The sequence below is a fragment of the Arctopsyche grandis genome, chromosome 10 (genome assembly GCF_051622035.1).
Source record: "Arctopsyche grandis isolate Sample6627 chromosome 10, ASM5162203v2, whole genome shotgun sequence".
Classification (NCBI taxonomy): domain Eukaryota; kingdom Metazoa; phylum Arthropoda; class Insecta; order Trichoptera; family Hydropsychidae; genus Arctopsyche; species Arctopsyche grandis.
Window position 1 is genome coordinate 11,711,708 of NC_135364.1, and position 27,338 is coordinate 11,739,045.

Genomic DNA, 27,338 nt, shown 5'->3' on the forward strand with positions numbered 1-27,338 from the left:
GTTGGCTAGGTTGTGTTGTTCAAGTTCACGTGTCGTGTGGATTCCATTTTGAAAAAGCATCAAATAAAAGGTTAGACAAATAAACTAGTGGATAGTGTCTGTTAAAACAAACAGATTTATACAATGCGTGTGAAAGAAAAACATGGATAGAAATAACTGAAAGAAAATGCACACACAGAGACTGGCCAAATGAACGTGAAGAAATCGCTATTTTCATAACAATCTATAAATTTAAATGAACGTCTTCGAAGATTCGTCTTTTATTTTTTTGTCAATTTCGTTTAAAACGTTTAATGTCGGCTGACTTTTCAATGTTGAGATTCGGAATCATTTTCAATGCAGTTTCAACAAAAATTTATTTCTGTATTGAAAAAATAATTTATTTTTGAACGCAAGCGTGTAAAATATTATTTACAGTTCGCAGTTGAAGTGATTCATCACACAAGCATAAATTTTTTAGCACCTTTTCAAATAAACATGAGAGATTTTCATCTCTCCTTACTCGTGTGGTAAGCTCGATTAAAAATACTATAACAGATCTTTAATAATTCTAAATCACTCGTTGGGTGTTATTTCGGTACATTTAACTCGAGCTTTTTGCTTTATAGTTTTTTTTTTTTTTGTATTGACGATTCGTATTACATTTCATATATGTATTTATTTTGTGATTCAAATGTTTGATATTTATTACACATAGTAAATTTATGATTTCCGTCGATGAACGAACGCCAGTATTAATATAATACAAAATCATTACAAATTAATTATTTTATAGTATAAATAAACAATACTTACAATACGTATTATTGGTTTATTGTCGATTCAACATCCAAAACATTTAATCAAATCTTAACTCGTCTAATCTAAAATGAGGTCAAAATAAATATTTAAAAAATAGAAATTGGTCAATAAAAAATATATAAATGTACAAATTCACTAAACTCATTTAAATGTTTTAAAATATGTACCTCCAGTATTTGCTATTTTTCTAGACATGTATAATGAAGGGTCTGATTGAATATGTTTACCTTTTTGTTGGCTTGCTTAGCGTCGACTTCATATACATATGTATGTATGTACCTATAATATGGTTTGAAAGGTATTGAAAGACGCAAAAAATCCATTTAAAAATTACGAAAAATATATTAAAAAAGCCAATTTAAAATTTATAAAATGCTATCAATGCAGTGATCAACAATTCCATCAGTAGATAATTGCATTTTATTTTTATTTCCTATTTCATTCTTCTCTCAGATTGGTTCGCAATCGTTCAATATTCCATTTAAATTTTTTATGATCATGCTAAAATTCAAGATTTTGTCTTATTTGAACTCGGAATCGATCACTGATCAACTTTTCATATTTTATTTTACGCCTTGCGTTTTTTTATATATTCATTATACATATAAACTCCTTTCTCGTTCTAATTCCTAAACTCCATCTTATTGGTTGCTTCAGGAACTATTATGTTATTAGCTGTGTGTTTTATTTATTTATAAAAATAATAACTAAATTGCTCAACGTGATATAGCCGATGGACTCAATTTTATATTTTCCCAAGATGCCGTCATCGGGTTGTCCCTGAGCGAAATTTATAGTATTAAAATCGTACATATATAAATTTATATCTTATAAATTTTGATATCATATTCAAATAGTGGTGACATAGTGGGTTGGATTGTTTTTGCCAATTTGATGACGAGCTGTTTCAACAATGAAATCGGATACATTGGGAAACTCTGATAGGAAAAGATGGACTTCACAAATATTTAGAAGTCACAAATATCCAAGTCTGACCAGCAGACCCAGATAATACTCGGAATAAATTATTTTCAATCTAAGCTAACCCACGGAATCGAACCCGGCAAACTCCCGGTGGTTAGCATTAAAGCAACCACCAAGCTATACTGCCGGCTAAACTTTGTCAAAAACTTCTTCTTTTCAAATACCATTGACGATCAAAGTTAGAGTATCATGAAATAGTATTCCTTTGGTGGCTTTAAATTTATAACTATAGATATTCACAGGGAACAAACAAACGATAAACTTTATATATGTAGATTGGATATTTGTTTATTTCATTTTTACCATAGTGCAGGGCCGTTCGGTAGATTTTCTCAGTATGATTGCAAGTCTTCGAAATGCTGCCCCCCAAAATGTTTCTTTGAAACCTTCGATTGTATTGTAAAAGAAACTGCACAAAATGTACGATTAATATTTTTATTTTAAAAATACAAACTACTTAAAAGCAATGATATCAACTATGACCATCAACTACAACAATCTACTACAGTTTTACCCTTCTAACTTTAACTTTAGCAAATTCGTTAATCAGGGGTGTGTAGTTTGTTTGGCCTATTGAACATCTTAGTTAATCTTTTTAACAATTTTTTTTTCTCCACTAGTTACAGGCACAGTTTTTTTTCTCCACTATTGACTGGTACAATAATTTTCTAGCGTATTGTCATCTATGTACAGGCGGACCTCAACTTTCGCACATTCGACTTTCGCACAATTCGCTATTTCGCACATTTTTGAAAAATCGTTTTTTTTTGGTGATAATGCAAAAATTTTTGTTTGCGTGCAATTGTTTCCCTCTCCTCCATTCCCTGTTGCACTATGAAATGCGTATGAACGAGCCCGTACTGTGAAAAGTGTTACATCCTGTACGGCATAATGATGGATGAAATGGAGAAATCTTTGTCTTATTGCATAAGTGACCAAAATCAAAAAACATCCCTCTGAGTACTTCAATAATTCAAGCTAGAGCTCTTAGTTTGCATAAGGATTGGAAGGCTAGACTAAAAGAAGATTCTAACACGGTGTTTCATGCAAGTCACGGCTGGTTTTCAATTTTTAAAACAAGATTTTCTTTACACAATATTAAATTCACTGGAGAATCAGCTGATGCGGATGAAGATGCTGCAAAAGACTTTATTTCCTCATTGTCCAAAATTATTGAAGATGGTGAATATTCCTCTAGTCAAATATTCAATGTAGATGAGACTGATTTATTTTGGAAGAAGATGCCTAATCGTACATTCTTATCAAAGGAAGAATCAGTTGCCCCTGGTCATAAACCTTCTAAAAACCGATTGCTTCTTGGTGGAAATTTAGCTGGTGATTTAAAATTGATTCCAATGTTAATTTATCAAGCAGAAAATCCTAGAGCATTGAAAGGGAAAGATAAAAATTGCTTCCAGTCATTTGGAAATCAAATAAAAAAGCCTGGGTTACTGCTTTAATATTTAAAGATTGGTTCACTTCACATTTCGTACCAGCAGTAAAGCAATATTGTGAAGTTAATAATTTACCATTTAAAATATTATTAATCTTAGATAATGCTACAGGACTCTCATACAACCCATGGACCAAACAGTGATAGCTACGTTTAAACGATATTATATGAGGTCGATAATGAATCAGGCCATCAAGACAACTGACATGGAAGGTGGGCCCACATTAAAAGATTTCTGGAGGAATTATAACATATGGAACGCAACAAACAATATTGGAGACGCGTGGGCTGAAATAAAAGAGTCAACAATGAAAGGTTCATGGAGAAAACTATGCCCACAAATGATGGGTGATATAAATTTTGATGAAACTCCAGAAACTATCACACTTGAAATAGTTCACTTAATGAACGAACTTAGCCTAGATGTTAACATTGAAGATATTAATGAGATGATTGAATCTCATTCTGAACCCATGACCAATGAATTTCTAATGGACCGACAAGAGAACGAGAATGATATACATATTGAAAGTGAGGAAGAAGAACCAGAAGAAATCATTAATACCTTAACTATAAAAAATATGAACGAAGCTTTTACGCATCTCGAAAAGTTTTTGAACATTATGGAAGACTGTGATCCCAATGGAGAACGAATATCTCAAGAACGTAGGGCTATTCATAAGAGTACTGTCTGTTACAGAACACTCTATGAAGAAAAAAAATTTGTCATATTCAACTAACTCTTGACAAGTTCATTACGAGATTATAATTTGCCGTGCCTGAATGCGATATTTTCCCACCTAAGTGAGTGTAGATTATCGGATGTTATTTTAACATATGTATCTGGCAGCCTGCGCTCACCATTATTCTCTTAATTTGAATGTGATGTATGTGTGGAATCTTAATCTACTCTCTTCCATTTGGGCCTCGCTGTGATTTTTTTTTTACTATTTTTCTTTTGCAGAATGTAAAACTAAGAATAGGATTTGAGTATTTTATTTACGTGTTATTTTTCTTTTGTTTTTATTTTTTATTTTATCGTGTTTTTCTGCTTTTGCTTTTTTGCTTTTTATTTTGTGTATTTACTTTACTTTTTAATGTATATAAATAATTTTTATTTAATACATACATTTTTTGCTTTTTTTTTACATCCCTCTACTTTCGAACATTTAACTTTCGCACACATTTTCAGGAACCAATTATGTGCGAAAGTTGAGGTCCGCCTGTATATCTTTGGGTTTTAAAATATCAAATAAAATTCTGATACGGATTTCCAGAAGCGTTGAATTGTTCATTCAGAGAATATAATTAAAAAATATTATTTTATATCTATTCTCATCTGTTGAGGTTTCATCGACAGCTTCTTCATAGTCGAACTGTATTTTGATTTCGTTGCTTATGCCGCCCTCCTCAAGGTGCCGCCTGATACGGCTGCATCACTGTATCATAGCACGGCACAGCCCTGCCATAGTTTTCCCCAAAACGAAACTTATGTGAAGCCAATTTGTGAGGAATCGTTTCAATAATTAATTCAGAAAACTGATTGATACAAAAACTGATGGATACAAAGTAATTAAATCAGAACTCTGATTGAAAAAAGTTGACTTGGAGAAACAAATATCAACATCTGACCAACAGCAGCATAGAAATACTCATACAAGGATTCTTTTCAATCAAGGTCTAAACAAGGCTCAAACCTGAGACCTCTCAGTCGTTAGTCGCTAGTAGTCAGTAACTAGTCAATGAGTTGAACAGCTGGCTTTATATTATAGTTCGTAGAAACTAGCAGTTTCATAATCGCCGATGAGTTGTTTGCATTAACACCTCTTCATTTATGAATGAATACGCGGAGACCAGTTCGCCTGGAACGTTTTCTTTTCAGTTTGGAATTCCTCCAAATCCAAACTTCTGCGTAGTGCTTGTCCCTGCAGTTTCTCACGCGGGCGGACATCTGACAATCTCACGGGACACACCTATGCAGTCTTCCAATCAGTGAAGTAATTGTCAGGTGAGGTATTGTCGAGCTTCAGCGGGGGTTTTAGGTTTAGACCCCCGCAGCGGGCTAGCTAATCTTAGCCAGTAGCCAGTGGCCAGTAGCGTGCAGGCAGCGCCCGAGCACCCACCGCAATCACATCGCGCCAACAAAACAACTCCCACCCACCCACCACCCCCTACAGGTACCTGACAACCCCAAGGGAGGGACTCGTGTCCTCCTCGAAGGTACACACCCTCGGAAATAGAAGCGCAGGTCGGGTTTTTCGGGCGTCTCCTACCCCCTCCCCGGCTTCCGAACTTGCTCCTCCTCCTCCTCCTCCACCCCAAACCAGCACCAACAACCGAACGGAATACGTAAAAATAACCGCGGTATCATCCCGAAATATGTGTAAGCGACGGCAGCCGTGACATAATGACCAAGTTTATTTTCCCCGATGGTAATACTATACGGTCGTCGGCTGGTCATGGTGTACGGTACGTAAGCAATCGTACCTGTCGTGTAACGAGACGCGTCGGTGTGTAGTGCTATGCTAAATCTCTGAAAGGATTTGCAGAGAGAACTTTTTTCGGAAAAAGTGTCGTAAAAGTTAGTGTAGTGTGTGTGAGTTTCGTTCTCCAGAAGTGGACATGGCCCAATGGATTAATTGAAAAAATTCCGCTCATCCATTCCCCTTCTCCTTTTATATACGAAATTGATTTAAGCACGGTCTAGTCTGAATTATTTAAAAATATATTTTTTTTTTACATTTTCTAGTAAGGATAACAAAAGTTTATCAATCCTTTCAGTCCCAGCACACTTTAAAATGTGCTGGGTTTTTATGTATGGGACCTTTTATACGGTAAACGGGTTACATCCCAAATGTGAATCGCTACCAGAATAACCGCCGCTACAAAAATCCCGTGAAAAAAGCATTTGCTGAGCAATGTTTGGGCAGTTTTCTGTCCGGCAATATTCCTGTGCGACGAATTTTCGTGCGACAGGAGATCCGTGCGAGCGATTTTCATAGCGGCGATTCTCATTTGGGATGTAATCACTGAACCCTTTTATACACCCTATTCAGTTGGTATTGCCAGTGTTGCCATGTGGAGTATTCGGTTTTTCCTGTGCGATATTCATGAACAACCGTCTCGTTCTCCGACGAAAGGGTCTTTTAGACTGTATTCGTTGGGGGGGTGGTGGTCTCATGTTGAGGGCTTTAAGAGTCAAATTCCTTGACCTTTAAAGCGGGCTTACAATGTGGAGTACAAAAATTCAGTTATATGTACATATGTTTACGATGTCGAGCGCACATGTATTTTCTTTCTATGGGAAAAAGTCAAGTCTGGAAGGATTAAAGGATAGAGAGCAAAAGGATGCCTGCGAACTACGGATATATTGGATATATGGAATACGCATGTGTTCTTTTAAGCCATTTTAAAGGTCAATGAATTAAAACCCTCAACATGAAGCCACCATCCCACCTTGTATTCTGAAAAACTTTTCAGTCGTAGAACAAGACTTTCATCCAGAATCAGGTCGAACGCGCACCGCCGCTTTACTTTTTATTATTGATTGATCAAGTTTGCTGGGTTAAAATATTGTAATTTGAACTAATTATAGTGAATTCCAGCTAAGTGATGTATCGCAATAGTTGATAGAAAAATTTTGTGGAATGTTTGCTTTCTTTTGGCTAGAATGATTCAGAAACCCATGGAAACCATTAGGGTGACACCACTGGTTATATGTAGACTGTAAGAAGTATTTTCATATAACTCATTATGAGGAAAATCCCACGTTTTCTACAAAAGCATCGCGTCGACTAAGCGAGCGCTGACTCGAAAATTTCGAGGTCGAATTTTTGTAGGATTACAAGATTCTTATGATTGGCATAATTTTTTGAGTTTATCTCAAAAGGTTTCGTAGAGAACAGGCGTGGCGCGTGCATAGCGACTGAGGTACTGCAGTATCATCGAAAAGTTTTCCCCGAGCCGTCACTGTAGGAACTTATATAAGTACATACCTACGTACATATATGAGGTGGCATGTTTATTTTTCTTTGGAGTATCAACTATATTAAGTTACTCTATAGATTTTGAAAATAATATATTGTCAATTTACATAACGATTCCAAAACTTTTTACCATATTTATCTAAAATGTATAGATCAATCTTTACAAATAGAAATTGATTTAAAATATTTCATTCATAAATGTGAAATCCTCTTAATGTAATTTACTTCAAAGTAATTTTTACAATCCAATCTGCATATTTATTATATGAGCCGTTATATCTGAAAGTGGCGGAATCCAATTTTCAGTTCCGAAAACACTATTACTGTTTGACTTATTTCACAAATTGTTATGAATTTTAATTGGATATGTCCAGAATCTTGGAAAAGCAGAATAAACGTATTACAGGCCACCAGTATTTTTAAATATAGTTAAACGCAAAACATTGTATTTAATTTTTTGTGAAATATTATATTTCGCAAAATGAAGAAAAGTGGACTTATGCCACTTTCAAATATAACGGCTCATATTTACATATGTAGATCAATAGATAAATAGTTACTTCATAATCAGATGATGTAATAATTATGTACCTAGTATTACATACATAGATCACAGGCTCCCAGTGATCTATGTAATGCTAGTTCACAGGCTCCCAGTGATCTATGTAACCCCAAAACATCTGAAAAACACATTTTTAATGTATAAAAAAAATATTATAGTATTTAAACACTTCAGCATAGATTAACAGTGAAAAGTATATTATAGTCAATAATTTTATTTTATCTACATATGTACGTAGTAACAATAAATGAAGTTTTGTGATCACGCGAAAATTCGAATTATAGGTTCGAATTTCATATCGAACTGAAACTTAGTATCGGTTACTGAAATGCTTATTTTTAAACGTTAATTGTACCTCCCCTTATAGGTGTCCTCTTTTTTTAAGTTTTTGAATTCAATTATCTCCCAAACCACTCAACCTTATCAGATTGAAATTTTTTGACATGCAATAAAAATTATATTTTTTGAATATTTTTACCTGAACCGGAAGTAACACTTTTACTCTAGAGAATCGAGGTTTTTTTAATGTTTTTCTTAGAAACCTTTTGGTTTATTAAACTGAAATTTCATATCTAGTTTAGTTGGTGACCCCACCAAAAATCCTTCGCAACCCCATTTGGGGTCGTGACCCATAGGTTTGGAGCCCATGTATTAGATACAGTATGAGTATTTAAAGAAAATTTATGCCATAAAATTTTCATTACACATTTGTACATATATTTTATTACATAGTACTATTTAAAGTATTATTTCACACAAATATGATATGTGTTAATTATGTCAACTTAAAAAATATCAATATGTTTTTAAAACCTTAATTTTTTTTTAATTAATTAGTGAAAATTATTTTCCTAGGAAATATCTTTACAACTTGGGGACGATAAAACAATCTCTGAGCACTTGAAACTCCCTATTCAGCGCATCAACGACTATCAGCTTCTGTTAAAGGTAATACGTATATCTTTATTTGTTTTTTTATTTATTTTTTAATGTAGTATGTAACTAGAAAAAGCCTTCAAACTAATTATTTATATATATATTATATGTATTTTATGCAAACCTTTGATGCCCGTGGAGTAAACATTCATCAATGTCTCGGTGCGTAAATAGATTTTAGCTAATATATTTTATTATTTACGACAAGGACACTCCTATGAATCTTCTTTATATTTAACGGTTGTGAAAAAGTGTACGTTTTGACATTCATTAATACCGACAGAACGAAGAGGAAATGCGTCAAGTGAAATGTGTTTGTCACTGGAAATGTAAACACATTATGTAAACTTCATAATATTATATTCCATTATTTAATAATAACAATAAACATTGAATTAGAGTAGCATATTTTTATGATACACGTGTCAGATATACATATGTAGTTTGGCTATTTTTATATCGCTAAATATTTCCACATGTAAATAAAATGGGGGGTATAATTAGAAAATTCTTGAAATTTTTGTCGAAGAAATGCCAAAAACCTTACACTCTGCAATGCTAGACGTTTTGGCAAGCTTGATACCAAGTCCATTGATAGTCTGTCGCCACGAATTACACGTTCTTCAGAAAATCTTCACTCGAAAACAAGCGCCGCTAGTAAACAAGATACGACTTTTGCAATATAAAATATTATCGAATTTGAAAATATTTGGCATCGTATATAATATCTGAATTCCAAATTTCATTTTTTTACACATTTCTGTGCGCGATATTTATTTACATGCAAAGTATGCTTTTTGCATTTTTTGTTTTCACTTTTTTTTATCATATTATGCGATCATTTTTGCACAATGCACTAACTAAGAATATATACTTTCTACAATATTTTTTTTTATTTTTGTTTAAAAGATCAATCTTTGTGTTTAAGTCAGTTTAAAATGACGTGATCTTCCGCAATACGTTCTCGGCCTAAAAAACGTGTATTTTTAATGTGAAGTCATTTTATTTTTAATTTTGATTTAATATTGATCCAACAATTGAATTCAGAACAACTCTGACATTGATCGAAAAGGAAGGAAGTACTACGGTGTCATTTTATTCGAAACGCGAAAATCAACACGTCCGCAACAAAATGGTTTTATTTATATCTGCTCCCGATGCTGTGCTATTTTTCAATCAGTGACTCGCCAGCACTTCGCAACCGTCTATAATTTCTATTAAAATGCAATAAAAACGTATCGTTAATTTGTCATTTTGCAACGGATATGACTTGAAATTGCGATTTTCGCGTAAACTTCTAGGCCGAAATCTATTTCCGAGTGAAACTCTCGATGATATAACCAACTGTTTGTTGGCCGGATGCCTCGATAAATATTATTTTATGCGAAATTATTGTTTGGTTCTCGGTTAGGGCTATCATAGCCTCCGTTGCTAAATTAACCACGTTGTAAATGAATCGTGATAGATTTATACACATTTTCAATGTAAAACACTCTTACAAGCATTCGGACGACTCTTATTTATTATAAAATAATTGTTATATTGCTGAATTGTTATATATCTTATATGCTGAAGTTTGTTTATGCCAAAAAAAATCTTAATAGTATCTTTTTTGAAAACCCTGAGCAGACACTTTCGATCTTTTGGCTCACAGTCTCGAATACCACCGAAACAAAAAGTGATATACGTTGCATACTAACAGCCAACATCTACACAATGTATAAAAAATAGAAAAAAAAAACAGTTTCAATGCTTATGCATGCATAGATATATATATATATATATATATATATATATATATATATATATATATATATATATATATATATATATATGTATGTATAGGTACATAGTTGCAATACATCTTCAACTGGTTTGTGATTACGCATAATAGATGAGGCTCATTCTTGAGCTTTCGTCGTTTATTTCTGTATCGTTTTGTAAACATAAATGACAACAATGAATGACTTCAGTGTGCATCGGTCGAGAATAGATGGAAATATCTGGAACGGGGATATAGCAAAATGGGAATTTGCGTAATTCCCGCCCGCATCATACGCGTTGCCGGTAAATATAAAACTCGTTTATTTCTAGAGCTGGCAATCGTCAAAGTCGGTATTTTTGAACTCGACAACAACGAAAAATAAGAGCAATTTTCTTCTCTTGAACAATTTTTAACTGTCCCAGTGAGCTTCAAAAAACAAGTATGCTATCGTCAATGTCACCCGGTCACCCATTCGCGATGAAATCACTCTAACACACATTTCAATGATGCAATGTTTACGAGCGAGTGCAATTTTCGCGAGGAACGCGCCAATAATTTTTTTCAACTACATGTCATTTAAAAGATTAAAAATTGAAGAAGAAAAATGTTTTGTCCTTAAAATAAGCAAAACTTAGTCGTTCAAAAATTAGTCGTTCGTTAAACTGTGTCGTTCTTATAAAAATCGCCAATTTTCCATGTGAAAATTTCGTTGAGCTCCGTTTTAGTTACATAATTGTGAAAATAGTTAGCATTAAATTTCTTAACCAAGCAAGTACTATCAAATAAATGACTAAGAAAATTGTACAATAATTCAATAGTGACAATAAAGTCGCCATCTCACACTAAACCCTTTGAGTGCTGACGTCTTTTCTGTTGAAAGCCCGACACGCTGAAAATTTCGCCAACATTTCCAACTAGATTTATTTATAAATCCAATAGAAATCATGTATAAAAATCCAAACAAACCCTAGATAAATACCGTTGAGGATTTCTAGTTTTGTAAAGGTGTGTTTAGACTCTCTAATATATCTTTCAACAATATAAAATAAACAAAAGAAGTCTATTAATGAATGTATTTTCCCAAAACTAGTTCCACCTTCTTCATTATCGTTATAATATTAAATGCTAACAATCTAAATGCCAAGCAGTTAGGGATTTCCATCGAGACATTCTGCTATGGTTATAAATTCAAAAATTCCGGTGTAAACCAGTCTTTATAAACATTGACAAGGATTACACGACCTATGTTCAATGCATTTTTTTTCAATGCTACCTGGAAAGGCTTAGGGGTAGTATTCTTGTTTATTTTTTTATATACTCAAAAAATAACGCCCATTGGTGTATTACAACTGTCGGCAAAACGCCGATTGGCGTTGGTCAGCATTCAAAGGGTTAACTAAAAAAGAAACCAAATTTTAAGTAATCAAAAACTAAAAATGTGATTAAAAAAAAGTATGTTCGCATGAATTTTTAAATACAGCCTTCGTCAAAAGCTATGTATTTGCTTTATTTTAGGTAAAAATGTACACATAGAATATACATATTTAATATCCAATGCGCTTATTTACATCAGGAGCTGGTAAAGTATTCGACACGACTCGGCGAGGACTGTACTGATCTCCAGAAGGCTCTTGAGCTTATGCTAGGTGTGCCCCACAGGGCAACAGATAATAAATTTACGTCTAGCATCGAAGGATATCACGGAAATATCTTCAAGCTCGGACGTCTCCTCACCCACGACTGGTTCACGGTCACCGATTGCGAGGGTCACGCCAAAGAGCGATATCTATTCCTCTTCAAGGCGCGCATCCTCATCTGCAAAGTACGACGAATATCAGACGACCGATCGGTGTTCATACTCAAGGACATTGTTAAGGTGCTTTTGATTTGTGCGTGTTCATAATTGACATCAGACCCGTGTAATTATTACCTATGTTTACTAAAAATCGATATTCGATCGCTTTTGACAGTTACCAGAAGTCGAAGTGAAAAATCACATCGCAGATCTATTCAAATTTGAACTGCACAGTGCGAGCGGTTCGCCGTATCCTTTAACTTTAACTGCTCACAAGGAATTGGTTAAGCCGGCTTGGTTGAAAGAAATACGGCAGTATTCTAGCGACGTTGGTATGTTTCAATCCACAAGCCACATTTGTACTAATGATTCTCTGTTTTTATTTATTTATATTGTTTTTCTGCAGTTGCCCTTGCAGAACACGCTGCAGACGATCTCCGAGTCGATCATCAAGCGTCGTTTCCACAGGCCAAATCGCCAGAGCCATCCAAAGAATCGGAAGATTCTAAGCAACAGGCAAGTGTTGTTTCTGAAGCACAAAAAGTACAGCAACAATCCATCAAGACTACAGAGTCTACTGTTCAAGCGGCTTCAAATACAGAAGTCGTTAAAAAGTCAACAGAGGTTGGAATTTCATCGACTTCTTCGAATGTTGTTGAAAAATCTGTAGAAAGTCAAGTGTCACAGTCTCAAAAGACAGTTTCTGAATCTACCGTTTCGAGCTACCAAACAGTTTCGGAAGAATCAAAATCTTCAACATTTACACAGGCAATATCAGAATCAAAAAGCGTATCTGCAAATAAGGAAGAAAAATCAAATCAAGTCAAACAAGGACAAGAAGTCAAATCTATCGAAACATCTACCGAAAAAGAGTCGATTTCTAAATCGAAAGAAGCTACTGCTACTACAGTTGCTGAAGCTACAAAACCGACTTCAACAGTAACAGAACAAGAAAAGTCTAAAGGTATTGTAGATACAAAGTCCATAGCAGTTGAAGTGTCTTCATCGGTATCTCAACAATCTACAGTAGCTACAGTTGTACAAACTACTGCAGCAGCAGCCGTCAGTGAGTCGGAAGTGTCGCGTTTATCAACTGTTTCTTCGGAAGTTACTCAAACTGTGAAAGCGAATGAAATTACTTCAGAATTGAAACAAGAAGAACAAGCGAAATCAGAAGAAAAAGTTGTTGCAGCATCACAAGAAAAGGTTGTTGCAAAATCAGAAGAAAAGGTTGTTGCAGCATCAGAGGAAAAGATTGTTGCAGCATCAGAAGAAAAGGTTGTCGCGAAATCAGAAGAAAAGATTGTTGGAGCATCAGAGGAAAAGGTTGTTGCAGCATCAGAAGAAAAGGTTGGTGCAGCATCAGAAGAAAAGGTTGTCGCGAAATCATCTGATCAAACTGGAGTAACTGCTGCATCAGAAGTTACAAATCAAGAAGCCAACATGTCTCGAAAATATTCTAGCACTCAGATAGTAGAAGGTAACATAATTCACCAACAATGAAATATTACATATATAAAAACTCTTAAATTAAATTGTAGAGATGCATCCATAACTTTAGTTGAATTAATTGCATTGCAATGTTTTATTTTTACAAAACCAAAACTTGAACTTTCTATGTAGTCAGTACCAATGTTTCGTCGTAAACTATATTTGTCTAATCATATTGTAGTACTTTTGGTCAAAATTCTAATATTATTATACAATAGATACAACTATGTATAACCATTACACACATGCATTTTCATTAGTATCGCGCTGATAATACAATACATATTTATGCAATTAATATCATCTGTAAACTTGTTTGGTGTATAATCTTTCCTAATTCACAATAGAGTTTTCGTCGAAGAAGAGCAGCCGATTGTCTTCAAGTACAGCGATCGAATCTTCTTCGCTTGGAACTAGCATTAGTTCTCAAGTGTCTGGCTCCGTGTTGTCCTCTAGTATGACTCACGAAGAGTCCAACATTAACGGAGTGTCAACTTCTTCCACCAAATTAGAAAGCAATAAAGCACGAGTAGCACTAACGTCTGGTGAAGGAGGAAAACCTGTATTCATAAAAGCCCTCGAAGGATGTAGCGTGGAACGTAAGTAGCTAGATGTCGGTGTGTGCTTAACAATTTCATATTAGAAATACTAGAGTAGAATTATAATATGGATGTTGTTCAGAATACAAAAATATAACAAATTATTGTCATTTAGAATAAGTCCAGTAGTTTTGCATTAGTTGTTAAAAATGAGTAGTTGCTAATTTTTGTATAAACAAAATTAATAATGGTTAAAAATTAAATATGAATTATTAAAAACTTGACATGACAAGTTTTGAATTCAAATTATTTATTGATTTGAATTTTTCATAAAAAAATTACACATCAAAAACCTAGAAATAAATTAATATGTAACTGTAAACTTTTCAGCCGGAGATAAGGCAGTATTTCTATGCTCTCTTCAATCTTCACGTGAGACCAAAGTTACATGGCTAAAAGACAATAAGCCTTTAGAAGACAAATTGGCAGATAGAGTTGTTATCACTGATAATAAAAACCAAGGAGATTTTAAGCTTGAACTGTTACATTGTCACGAATCTGACACCGGAGTGTACACGGCAAGAGCTGAAAATCCCAAAGGAAACGCTCATTGTACTGCTCAGTTGATTGTTCAAGAACGTATGTGTTTTTCATATGCATATGTATATTATAATAATTTTTAAATTTGTAAAAATACGATGTAAAATTAAATTTCAGTGTCTACCGAGGAACGTAAAGAGCGTGCTGCCAAAAATGGGGCTTACTTCTTGGTGAGGTTGAAAGATACCGAACTCTTGGAAAACACTTATTTGAGATTCATGATCAAAGTAACGGGTGATCCTAATCCCAAAGTTACTTTGTAAGTAATTTACATTTTGAAGTAAACATAAAATGAAAAAAATCTTAACTCCCATTTATTTACACCGAATGTTACAGTTACAAAGAGGGCAAGTTGATAAAAGAAGACGATCGTATACAAATTGTACGCGATCATGCAGAAAGTGGTTTCTATGAACTCGTATTTACGAATGTTGAACCTTGTGATGCTGGAAAGTACTCTTGTAATGCGTCCAACATTTATGGAGATGAAACGTGTGAAGCTAATGTTTCCGTTACAAGTATAAATACTTCCCAATTACTTTAAAATGTAATATGGAATATTATGTTATTGATTAAAAAATAATAATTACAGATGATAAAAATATATTTGCTGACTTGGAAAATGGAGAACTACTACCAGCTGGAGAAAAACCAACATTCAGCTGGCGCCGTGACGGACAAACGTTCGATCCTGAAGAACGTTTTAAAGTATTATTGGGTGACGATGAAGATTCTCTTGCCCTCGTGTTTCAACACGTTAGACCCGAAGATGCCGGTTTATATACGTGCGTTGCTCAAACAAGTACTGGAAATATTTCATGCTCTGCTGAGCTGACTGTACAAGGTATACATATGTACTTGTAATATAAAATTTAATAAAAATGTAATTAAATCATGTATTTAATATATCATATACATTACAGGTGCCGTGAACCAACTAATGAGAGAACCTGAAAAACCATCGCTTGTAATTGAAAATCGTGAAGCTTTAGCTACGGCTGGAAGCTCAGCTATGCTTGAGCTTGTTTGCAAAGGTTTTCCTCAACCGGAGATTATATGGAAGAAAGATGGAAAGGCAATTGAAATTGGTACTAAATTTAAGTATGTTGTATTTGAATTAAATAATAATAAAATATAATGTTGTCGTTGTTCTTCTTTTATAAAACGATCTATTTTTAGGATTTTATATGAAGATGCTGAAAACATAGCGCTTGTGATTAAAAATGTGACTCCATCTGATGCTGGAATTTATACCGTATATGCTAAAAACGAATTAGGGGAGGATCATGCTGAAATGCATCTGATTGTTAAGTGTCCACCCAGGTTTAAAACAAAGGTAGAGAATCAAACATGCATTGTAGAAAAATCTCATACAATGAAAATCGAAATCGAAGGAGCTCCTGTTCCTAAATTGACGTTCATGAAGGAAGGAGTGGAATTGAAAGAAACAGAAAACATCAAAATAACAAGAATAAGCGACGAATTGTACGAGATTACCTTCAAGAGTGCGAAAATCACAGATTCTGGATCGTACTCGGTAGTAGCAAAGAACGAGTTTTCTCAGTGTTCAGATGTTTGGCAGCTGTTTGTAGCACAGCCACCAAAGCTAACTCAAATGTTAGGTGGTATGCAAGAGTGTGGTGAAGGTGATAATGTTGCTTTCCAAATCAAACTGGAGGGTGATCCAAAACCAACAGTCAAATGGTATTAAAACATATTAAATAATAAAAAAATTCAAATACCAATATGATATTTGTACTAAATTACTTTTTTTCTCAGGTTTAAAGATGGCAAAGAAATCATTCCCGATGGTAAGAATATCAAGATTTCATACAATGGCGATATTGCCATGTTGCAAATAATGGGAGCCAATAGAAATGATTCCGCTGATTATAGTTGTGAGATTACAAATGATTTTGGAAAGATTACCGACAATGCAAGGCTCAATGTAAAATGTGCTCCACTCTTTACAAAGAAATTAATCGATAAAAAAGCGAATGAAGGAGATTTTAACATCGAATTTGACATTACTGTTGAATGTTATCCAAGGGCTTCAGTGAGATGGTATGGAAAATAAATATTTTCAATTTTAACGTTAAATATAGACTACTTATGGAATTCAATAAATCTTAGGTATGCTGGTGATGTTGAAATAACTGAAAAGCGATCTGAATTTACTAGAATTCAAGAAGGTGATAGTTATAAGTTGACAATAAAGGAAGTTACAACTGAGCTCTCTGGAAAGTATACTTGCAAAGCTACCAATGAGGTTGGTTGTGAAGAAACCATATCAACATTCACAGTCTACAGTAAATCGATTATAATTACTTTACTATATATACTATACTTTTATATATATAAACTAAATTGATAAAGTATATTAATAACTTTAATTTTAAACAGGCAAACCAAAGATAACCAAGAAGCTTTTGGATATGACTGTTGATGAAGGATCCACCTTGAAATTGGAAGTGGAGATTCAAGCTTGCCCGGATCCCACTATAAAGTGGTACAAAAACGGACAAGACATCACAACTGATGCTCGCATCAAGATAGAACGTGATTCCCATAGGCTCGAAAACTATAGTTTAACTTTGAACTTAGTGAAAGAAGCTGACGGTGGCGAGTATGAGATCAAAGCCACTAATGAGATGGGTTCGGTTTCATGTATCAGCAGAGTTATTATTCACAGTAAGTTAAAAAAACAGTTACAACTTTTTGCACACACGGTTACGTTCATTGAACGACCTCACATCAATATTTATAAAATTCGATTTCATCTTCTAAGTAGATTAACTTTGTATGTACTATTAATTAACAATTAAAAGCTGTGAAATCGATGGATATAAATTTTGGTGTGTAAACTACAAACAATAATTAAAATCTTTAAATAAAAATATAAATAAGAATAAAACACATTTATGTACATATATATAATATTTTAAACAATTTTCTATTTAAATAATTTTTTGGAATTGTTTAAATCTAAATATCTTGATATGAGAATTTAAATATTTTTTATTTGCAATTTTATTAACATTTATTAGCATCTGTAAATATGTAAGTTAAATTTTGTTATTATTTTTGAAAGAAAATAATATTTAGGTAAGGTAATTAGTTAGATAGTTCCAGTAACATAATCACAACTATTTGAATTTGAAGGCACTGTCTTAAAATTTCTAGACTCTAGACAAGCTTTATATGTGGAGCAAGTAAGTATAAATTAGTGAATGGATTGAAAGAACATGGTTTTTTTAAGTGTGTGTCGTCCTAAACAAATCACATGAGAGTGATTTAAATTATTTGCATTTAATAATGTTAGTGCTCTTAGTTACTAGTACTACTTTTTATAGTACTATTGAATTTTTTTTATTGAAAAAAATAATTTAAAACATTGCATTTTCCATCAAGCTCTTTTTGCAACGCCAAATTGTGATGTCTTTGCCTCTTTATCTTTTAAAATTTCCTTCTTGCTCGATTGAACTAATGGATTTTGATTTTTTATGCACTGCAAACATTTTCTTTAATTATTAAGTCAAATTGAAATCAATTCATCAATGATAACTATCCTCATTCAGCACAAGAAATCGCCAGCAAATTAGAAAAGGCTGATGCAGAAATCGAATCCGTAGAAGACGAATCTCTATTTAAAAAGGTTACAATAGATGATACCGATACTCCAACTGCCATCAAAGCAAAAAAATCCATCACCGCAATAGAAAAAGAAGAGGGCTCGATCGAAAAATCGGAAGAAATTCAATTCATCCTAGAAGAAGAAGACACATCGAATAAACAGTGCGGTAAAAAATCTGTTGCTGGAATGGAGTTCATTGAAGAAAAATCAGTTCAACAGGGCGAAGGTATCAACAATAGCAAGATTAAGCAAGTAGACGTTGCGTCTGAGAAAAATATGGCCGATATTGAAGGTATAATTGTCATGTTAAAATTTATGATAGAAACCTGATATTTAAATTACATCACCAATCAAATATTTTCAATCATACTTTTGCATGCACTTTCATTTAAAACGAGTATATAATTGGTACTATAATTTAATTTAAAAATTATTTGGATATTTATAACATGGTGTCAGGCATTCGTTTACACCAAAAAATAGTTTGGTTAGTTTGAGAAATGTTATTTAGGCCTATGCACAGTCGAAACTGTAACAACTTTCAAACGTGGAGATGGAGAATCAATTATTATGTCAGTGGTTACCAGTAAACGTACACATGAGTCTATAATATCAGGTCAGTATTTTTATTATAGTTTAAATGTGCTCTTAATACAATAATATTATTAGCTTGTACCTGTATCAAATTAAATTCGTAGTTAACAAAGTCACTTTATTATTCTACCACTATAAGAATAGTATTGATCTAAAGAGTTGTATTATCAAATAGATAACATGTTAAACTTTTATAGTATTTGTAGTCATAGTAATTACCACAGTTGATGTAACTACATATAATATTACTTGTGTGAAATATGTAAAATTTTGTCATGGACATAATGATCTTGTTTCAACTAACTAATTCCTAATATTAGGTCCAGAGGAGACGCACATTTTACATAAAATGTCAGCCTCCGCGATTTACGAAGATGTGGAGATTGAAGGAAAATCTAGAAAGATAATTATTCCCAAACGACCACACAAAACTTCATTGGAAGTGGAAGAAATTGGAAGTCACCGATTCCCACACGACGCTGCACTTTATCTGAGTGACGTACTTCGATTGGGTAACCACGGGAAAATAGAAGAGCCTGAAGACTCTGACGTAGAATCGATATATAAAGAAAGCAAAAAAACCAACTTACAAAATCGAGGAATATCAATTGTGTCGCTCTCAGAGGATGAAAGCACAATTGTCAGCGGAAACTTATCGCGCGACATGTCGTTGAATGATTTCAAGTGTTTTGATTCTGATGATATTAAATTTTCTTCTAAAAGAAATTACTCACGCCAGGCATCATATCAAGAAGACCAATTTTCGACGAAAGGAAATGTGGAAGAAAATAAAATGTCTGAAAAAAGAAACAAAGTGTCGGATGCTTCATATTTCAACAACAAATATGAAAACAGTATATTTGCGAATAGCATAGATCGCCTTCGAGTGAGAGATTTCGATTCGTATAAAACACCGAAAACGAACGATATAACTGATAAGTATTTTGGTAATAAGTGCCAAAAATCGACATTTGATATTCTAAAGAAGAATAATAGTAATGTCAGCGCTAGTAAAAAAGTCTCACAGCTTGATGAGGATCCTTCCATGGAAGACTTGCTTAAAAGAATAAAAGTTCAGAGAGCTGCTTTAGGTGATATTCTTAAAAAAGAAGGTGAAAGATCCAATCAAGGTAAATTAAAAAAAAATCTCTAACATACTAATACATAATATGGAATGTATGCAACATTAGCTAACTTTAAATGTATTCAAAATATTTTTTATAATGAAATTAATTATTTTCAATATAAAAATTTAAACGTAAATGTATTGTTATTTGTTGAAAACCATCAAGGTGAAAATTTATATCACACGATGCAATAATAAATTTTTAAAATACATATAACTGTAGAAATAACTTTCAATTGAATGCAGATAACAATATATTTATTGAAAATATATATTTCTGGATTTAAAATGCATGACTGTTTTTTTTTATGTTTGTAAAAGAAAGTCGAAATGCTGTCCACGTAGCGGTCAATCATTGATTGGTAAGATAATTTAACTCTTCACTCCGTGACCCTTGCTAAGCATATCTTTTTGAAATGAGTTGGAATTTGATTCTTAGCTATACCGGAAATAACTGGCGCCCAAATGTCTGATGGAAGCGTTTATGAATCCCTTCCACTACAATACAAGGTGTTTGCGAGAGGCTTGCCGAGGCCCATCGCGCAATGGACGCTGAACGGGGAACCCATCAAAGCGAGCCAGAGGGTTCAAATAACGGAAGATGACGATTGTTACAAACTTCACATCCTGGATACTGTAATGGTAGACGCTGGACATTACCAGTGTGAAATTAGCAACAAGCTTGGAACGTTTGCTCGCAAAGCAACATTGTCTGTTATATGTGAGCTAGCATTATTTTTATCTGTTATATACGTATTGAATGTCGTACGCTATATGTGATATTATCTGTTATATTTTGATAATTATAAAATTGTTATATTGAATATATAATGGATAATGTAATTTTTTTTATTACAGCTGTTAATGAATTCCGCAAGCCAATATTCACCAAAGGTTTAGAAACGCAAAAGGTTCCTCAAAAGAGCCCTGTTACAATGACAGCTGTTTGCACAGCCGATCCAGTGCCAGAAGTATGCTGGTATCAGAATGGAAAGGAGATATTTGGTGATCCAGGAGTAAAGACGTCGTCCGATTCCAAAGAAATCAATGACAATTTGAAAGAATGCACTTTCACTTTACATATGCCAAGTGGTATGTAATGATAATTTTATGGCATCCATTTAAGTGTTTAATATATACCTACATATATATATTTAAATTTTATTTATAATCAATATTTAGGTCGTCATGTTGATACTGGTGAATACACCATCAAAGCCAAAAACAAATTTGGTACCGGAGACAGCAGTGCCAGACTTGACATTATTCTTAGACCAGAAATTGAAGGATTTAAAGATATTACAGTTGTGCCATACGAAAAAGCCGAATTCATTACAGTTATACATGCCAATCCTATTGCTGAAATCACATGGTAGGCTTTTAATACATAACGCATTGATTTTTTTTTTAAATAATACATAGATAATACATATATTTGCTATCCATATATAGGAGCAAAGATGGAATGGTGATTAAACCAAACGAAGAAATCAAAATTGTGGAAGATCCCACTAAAGAAGAACATCGCTTGGTGTTCAGTACAGTTAAAATGGAAGATTTCGGAGCATATACCTTGATGGCGAAAAATAGCGAAGGAACTACCACTCAACTAGCTAACTTGAATATGATGAGTAAGTATTATTTCTTACCCATGAGTCTATAAATATAGAGTCAACGCTTAAAATTTATATAATTGTAGGTGAGAAACCTTCTTTCTCGAAAAAATTGTCTGATCAAACCATACGAGACTACGATGATGTATCATTGAAAGTTCGTAGTGACGGCACACCAAAACCATCACTCAAATGGTACAAAGATGGTAAAGAGATAACTGAAAATGAAAGGATCAAAATAACTACTACCACTGAAGGACAAATTGATTCTGAACTTATTATTACTCACTTTGGTGTCTCTGATGCTGGAAAGGTAAAATTCTTAATAACTTAGGTATGTCGAGTTTAACTTAAAATCTTTCTAATCACAGGATAATTGTTTTAGTATTCTTCAAGAGCCGCTAATGCAGTAGGTGATATTGAATCAGAAGCTCAATTGAAAATGGCGCAGATACCTCCAGGATTTTTACAAAAGTTAGACCGAGCTGCCGATGTAGATGAAGGAGAGCCATTGGAATTGAAAGCAAAACTGGATGGCAGTCCCATTCCTACAGTCAAATGGTATATTTTTAACTAAAAGTAATTCAATCCGCTGTCAAAAAATATGATTGCAGTAAAATTAACGACAACACTTGTAGGTTCAAAAATGGAGAGGAATTGAAACCTGATGATAGAATTCAACTAATAGCTTTGCCTGATGGTACTGTGAAGTTACTCATCAAAGAAACTCTGCCATCTGATTGCGGTGCCTATAAATTAGTTGCTACAAATCCAAATGGACAGACAGCAGCCCTTTGTGCCGTAGCTATAAATCGTAAGTTACTATCCAGATTATTATTAAATTTCTACATTGTGTCTATGTATATATATATAAATTAAATTTTTTATACTTTTAGCAACACCACGTCAGCCGACTTTCGTCAAGGAACTTCAACCATGCAAAGCAATGGCTGGAGAACAATTAAAACTTGAAGCTCAAATTATGGCTTTCCCAGCTCCTGAAATTAAATGGTTCAAAGATGGTAAATATTTGCGTCATATTGTATTTAAAATGTAAAATATATATTATAAAACACTATTATTTTTAAATTTTAAAGGGCTACCAATTAGAGCATCGCAAGCAGTCAACTTTATCAATCAACCTGGTGGAATTATTGGTCTTATAATAGAAAACGCTGCACCTGAAGACGCTGGCAAATATTCAGTTATTGTATCAAATAAATTGGGAGAAGCTACTGGAAGCACAGATGCCGAGGTTCAAGAAAAAGAAAAGAAACCTTCATTCTTTGGTGAAATGCAGCCTGTGAGGGTTGTTGAAGGATTCCCCGCCAAACTCGAAATCAAATGCCTTGGAAATCCCAAACCTGTTATTAAATGGTAGCTTTCTTTTTGGTTTTTTTTTTTTTGTTTCAATTTAAGTATTACATATTATATTTATTTTTATAAGGACACATAACGGAAAGGAAATTGTACCTGATGGTAAACATGTCAAAGTATCTACATTACCCGATGGAACTTGTTGTTTGATTATCGACAAAGCAAAACCAGAAGATGCTGGTGAATATGAAGTTCATGCGACTAATAGCATGGGATCAACTTCTTGTGAAGGAGTTTTAGACGTAGCTGGTAGGAATTTTTCTTGTACATATGTATATGTGCTGCATTAATGAGTTGTATTAATAATCAGGTATAATAATTTTATAAAATATTGAAATATGTAGGACGTGGAGATGACTCGATTCCTCAAGAACGACCACAATTTTTACATGGATTGAGGGATACGACGACGGAAGAAGGCAGCCCCTTGTATATGAGCGCACCGTTTGTTGGAAATCCTATACCCGATGTCACATGGACTAAGGATAATTCACCAGTTGAACCTTCTGAGCGTGTTATGATTACTTGCGATGGTAGAAAGGTATGAGTAGAAGAACATTATTACGTTGGTGTTAATATTTTTATGAATTGAATTCAGTATTTTTTTTTTTTAATAGGTCGGACTTGAAATAAAACCGGCAACATTGGCTGATGCTGGTGTATATTCTTGCAAGCTAGTCAACCCTCTTGGAGAAGATAGTAGTTCTGGTACAGCAAATGTTCGAAAAGTTTTCCAACCACCCAAATTCACTCAGAAGTTTTCAGATTTGCAACAGGTAAATTAGATAAATTTCTGAATAAAAAAGGCATTAAAACAAACTAATACTAAATTTATAATGTTTTCAGTTGCCAACTTACGATGCCAAGTTTCCTGCTCGTATATTGGGCGTACCGAAGCCTGACGTTACATGGTATTTTAACGATAAACCAGTTCGAGAAACTGATAAGTATCACATCAAAAGGGATAGCGATGCTTGTTGCCTTTATATAAAAGATTGTACAGCTGCAGATTCTGGTCAAATAAGATGTGTTGCAAAAAATAAGGAAGGCGAGGCCTCAATTGAAGCTTCCTTGGAAGTTGTCGAGAAGATGTAATTTTACTTATAATAGTGTTTTTTTTATTTTATTTTTGTATGTATTCGAAAAATATCTTAAATCAAATAATTTATTTAATTTTAGTGAGAAAAAACAACGAATGGAAGCACCATCGTTTATGAAAAAAATTGGCGATACCGAAATTTACAAGGGAATGACAGGAAAATTCACTGCCTGCGCAACTGGATATCCAGATCCTGATGTAATAATATTTTTTTAATTAAACATACATCGCAATTGAATTAAATATTTTAAATAACATGCACCAATCACTTTTTTAAATATTATTTTAGGTGGAATGGTTCAGGAATGGCGATAAACTCTTCCAAACTGATCGCATCAAAATAGATCGTGAAGGAACAGGATTGTTAAGACTTTCTATTCTCGGTGTAGATATAGGTGATGTTGGAAAATATTCATGCAGGATTTTTAATCCTTATGGTGAAGATATTTGTGAAGCTGAACTCAGATACGATTGTGAGTAGAATATTATATAATATTTAAGTTCTAAATATTATTGTATACATATTATAATTAAATTGTGTTTTTACCTTCACTTTAGCTCTAGAGCCACGTACAAAGCGTCCTTTGGGAGATCAGTATAGTGAATTCGATAAATTGAAACGTGACGGTGTGCCAACTGCTCTCGCTGATAAACCAATTATATCTAGAATGACTGATCGTCACCTTACCCTTTCTTGGAAACCTTCTATTCCATATGGACCTAGGACACCAGTAACATATCAGGTAAATTACAACATATAATATTCCTTACTATATAATTGAACATCATTTTCAATTTGATTTTTCTTTTTAGGTTGAAATGTGCGAGCAACCTAACGGAAGTTGGTTTACTGCCCGTACTGGGGTACGTTCTTGCGTTTGCGATATCCGTAATCTGGAACCTCACAGGGATTACAAATTCCGTATCCGTGTAGAGAACAAGTACGGTATTAGCGACCCGTCGCCGTATGCAATTACATACAGGGAAAGATTGGAACCAGATCCTCCCAAGTTTGTGCCATATTTGGAACCGAGCATTGATTTCCGACCACACACTTCTCCATACTTTCCCAAAGACTTTGATATTGAGCGCCCGTCTCTCGATGGATATGCTCAGGCACCAACTTTCTTGAGACAAGAACACGACGCTCAATATGGTGTTAAGAACCACAATAGCAACCTGTTTTGGTATGTTTATGGATATCCTAAGCCAAAAATGACTTATTACTTCAACGATGAGTTGATACAATCTGGTGGAAGATACGATTGGAGTTATACCAGAAACGGACAAGCTACTCTATTTATCAACAAGTGAGTTTGACATAATAATTATTGAGTTTGTTCCTATGTTATAATAATTCTTAATAATTTCATTTTAAATTTATAGAATGCTTGAGAGAGATGTTGGAATATATGAAGCCGTAGCTACAAACGAACACGGAGAAGCTCGACAGAGAGTTCGTCTTGAAATTGCTGAATATCCTGTATTCATTCAGCGACCTGAAGAAACAGTTGTGATGTTACACAAATATGGTAGAATTGAAGCGAGGGTTATTGGAGTTCCATACCCGGAACTCAAATGGTACAAAGATTGGCAACCACTGACAACTACCAGCAGATTGAAGGTGCATAATAAATACAAAACACATTACTATGTATGAAAATTTTAAAATAATAAACTTTAACAATTTGATGGATATTCTCAGATACAATACATCGAACCTGATAGGTCGATACTTACAATCAGTGATGCTATTATGAAAGATGAAGGATTGTACTCTTTGACTGCCAGTAACGTCGCCGGATCTGTTAGTTCTTCAGCTATGATCCACATTACAGAAAATGAACAAGAGTATTACCAAAGATCATACATTAGATCGCCAACAATCAAGGCCAAAACTAAGCTTTTTGATGATTTGTATGACATTGGTGATGAATTGGGCAGGGGAACGCAAGGTGTAACATATCATGCAGTCGAAAGGCTTACGGGTATGTAACAATCGATTGATACAAATTAAATGACGATTTTTTTCAGTTTTATTATACATTGTTATTTTTTGATAGGTCGTAACTATGCTGCAAAGATAATGCACGGAAAGGGTGAATTGAGAACGTTCATGATAAATGAAATGGAAATGATGAACTGGCTCAATCACAGGAAAATTATAAGATTGCACGATGCTTATGAAACTAAAAAATCTGTAACTCTGGTCACTGAATTGGCTGCGGGAGGAGAACTTGTGAAAGATAACCTTTTGAGACAGCACTACTACACAGAAAGTGAAATTGCTATTTACATCAGACAAGTCCTGTGGGGATTGGAGCATATGCACGATATGAACATTGGTCATATGGGATTGACGGTATTAATATTAATAATAAAATATAATTTAGCTTTGTATTCTAAGTATGAAATTTATATAAATGATAAAATACATTCCAGATTGGAGATCTTCTCATATCATATCCTGGTGGAGATGATTTGAAGATTTGTGATTTCGGCTTGGCAAGACGAATTCAATATGGCAGATTGGCTAATCTGGAGTATGGTATGCCTGAGTTTGTTTCACCTGAAATTGCTAATGGTGATGGTGTCGGTCTTGGAGCTGATATGTGGAGTATTGGTATTATAACATACATTCTTTTGAGTGGACGTTCACCATTCAGAGGAATAAACGACAGGGAAACTCTTACAAACATCAAAGACGGCAAATGGGAATTCCAAGATTTCGATAGCTGGAGTAACATCAGTGCTGAAGGAAAAGATTTCATCTCCAAACTATTGGTTTATCGATCCGACGGTCGAATGGATGTTAAAGCAGCGTTGAAACATCCTTGGTTGAATTATGCTAATAAAATGTCACCAGACGCATATCAAATAAGCTCTGATAAACTGAAAAACTACTATTCGCTGTACAGGTATGAATATGTTATAATATAGTATGCTTTGATACAACAACTAAGTGCAAATTAAAACGTTTGTT

At 33.9% G+C, this 27,338-nt stretch overlaps 1 protein-coding gene across 1 annotated transcript in view; it reads left to right on the forward strand.

Annotated features, from left to right (window-relative positions):
• Positions 1-27,338, forward strand: part of Obsc (Obscurin) — a 59,584-nt gene that overhangs the window by 29,448 nt on the left and 2,798 nt on the right. The window contains exons 7-41 of the mRNA XM_077439878.1: positions 8,642-8,734; positions 12,061-12,363; positions 12,458-12,614; positions 12,689-13,762; positions 14,121-14,372; positions 14,703-14,951; positions 15,030-15,171; positions 15,249-15,430; positions 15,505-15,756; positions 15,836-16,013; positions 16,092-16,616; positions 16,692-16,976; positions 17,046-17,221; positions 17,316-17,603; positions 20,706-20,987; positions 21,125-21,358; positions 21,449-21,638; positions 21,719-21,897; positions 21,966-22,192; positions 22,265-22,440; positions 22,518-22,693; positions 22,776-22,901; positions 22,977-23,256; positions 23,327-23,505; positions 23,601-23,797; positions 23,874-24,032; positions 24,103-24,347; positions 24,436-24,553; positions 24,645-24,828; positions 24,914-25,098; positions 25,169-25,665; positions 25,742-25,979; positions 26,061-26,343; positions 26,419-26,717; positions 26,798-27,273. Coding sequence (XP_077296004.1) covers positions 8,642-8,734; positions 12,061-12,363; positions 12,458-12,614; positions 12,689-13,762; positions 14,121-14,372; positions 14,703-14,951; positions 15,030-15,171; positions 15,249-15,430; positions 15,505-15,756; positions 15,836-16,013; positions 16,092-16,616; positions 16,692-16,976; positions 17,046-17,221; positions 17,316-17,603; positions 20,706-20,987; positions 21,125-21,358; positions 21,449-21,638; positions 21,719-21,897; positions 21,966-22,192; positions 22,265-22,440; positions 22,518-22,693; positions 22,776-22,901; positions 22,977-23,256; positions 23,327-23,505; positions 23,601-23,797; positions 23,874-24,032; positions 24,103-24,347; positions 24,436-24,553; positions 24,645-24,828; positions 24,914-25,098; positions 25,169-25,665; positions 25,742-25,979; positions 26,061-26,343; positions 26,419-26,717; positions 26,798-27,273 — 9,086 coding nt within the window. The remainder of the gene's footprint in view (positions 1-8,641; positions 8,735-12,060; positions 12,364-12,457; positions 12,615-12,688; positions 13,763-14,120; positions 14,373-14,702; positions 14,952-15,029; positions 15,172-15,248; positions 15,431-15,504; positions 15,757-15,835; positions 16,014-16,091; positions 16,617-16,691; positions 16,977-17,045; positions 17,222-17,315; positions 17,604-20,705; positions 20,988-21,124; positions 21,359-21,448; positions 21,639-21,718; positions 21,898-21,965; positions 22,193-22,264; positions 22,441-22,517; positions 22,694-22,775; positions 22,902-22,976; positions 23,257-23,326; positions 23,506-23,600; positions 23,798-23,873; positions 24,033-24,102; positions 24,348-24,435; positions 24,554-24,644; positions 24,829-24,913; positions 25,099-25,168; positions 25,666-25,741; positions 25,980-26,060; positions 26,344-26,418; positions 26,718-26,797; positions 27,274-27,338) is intronic.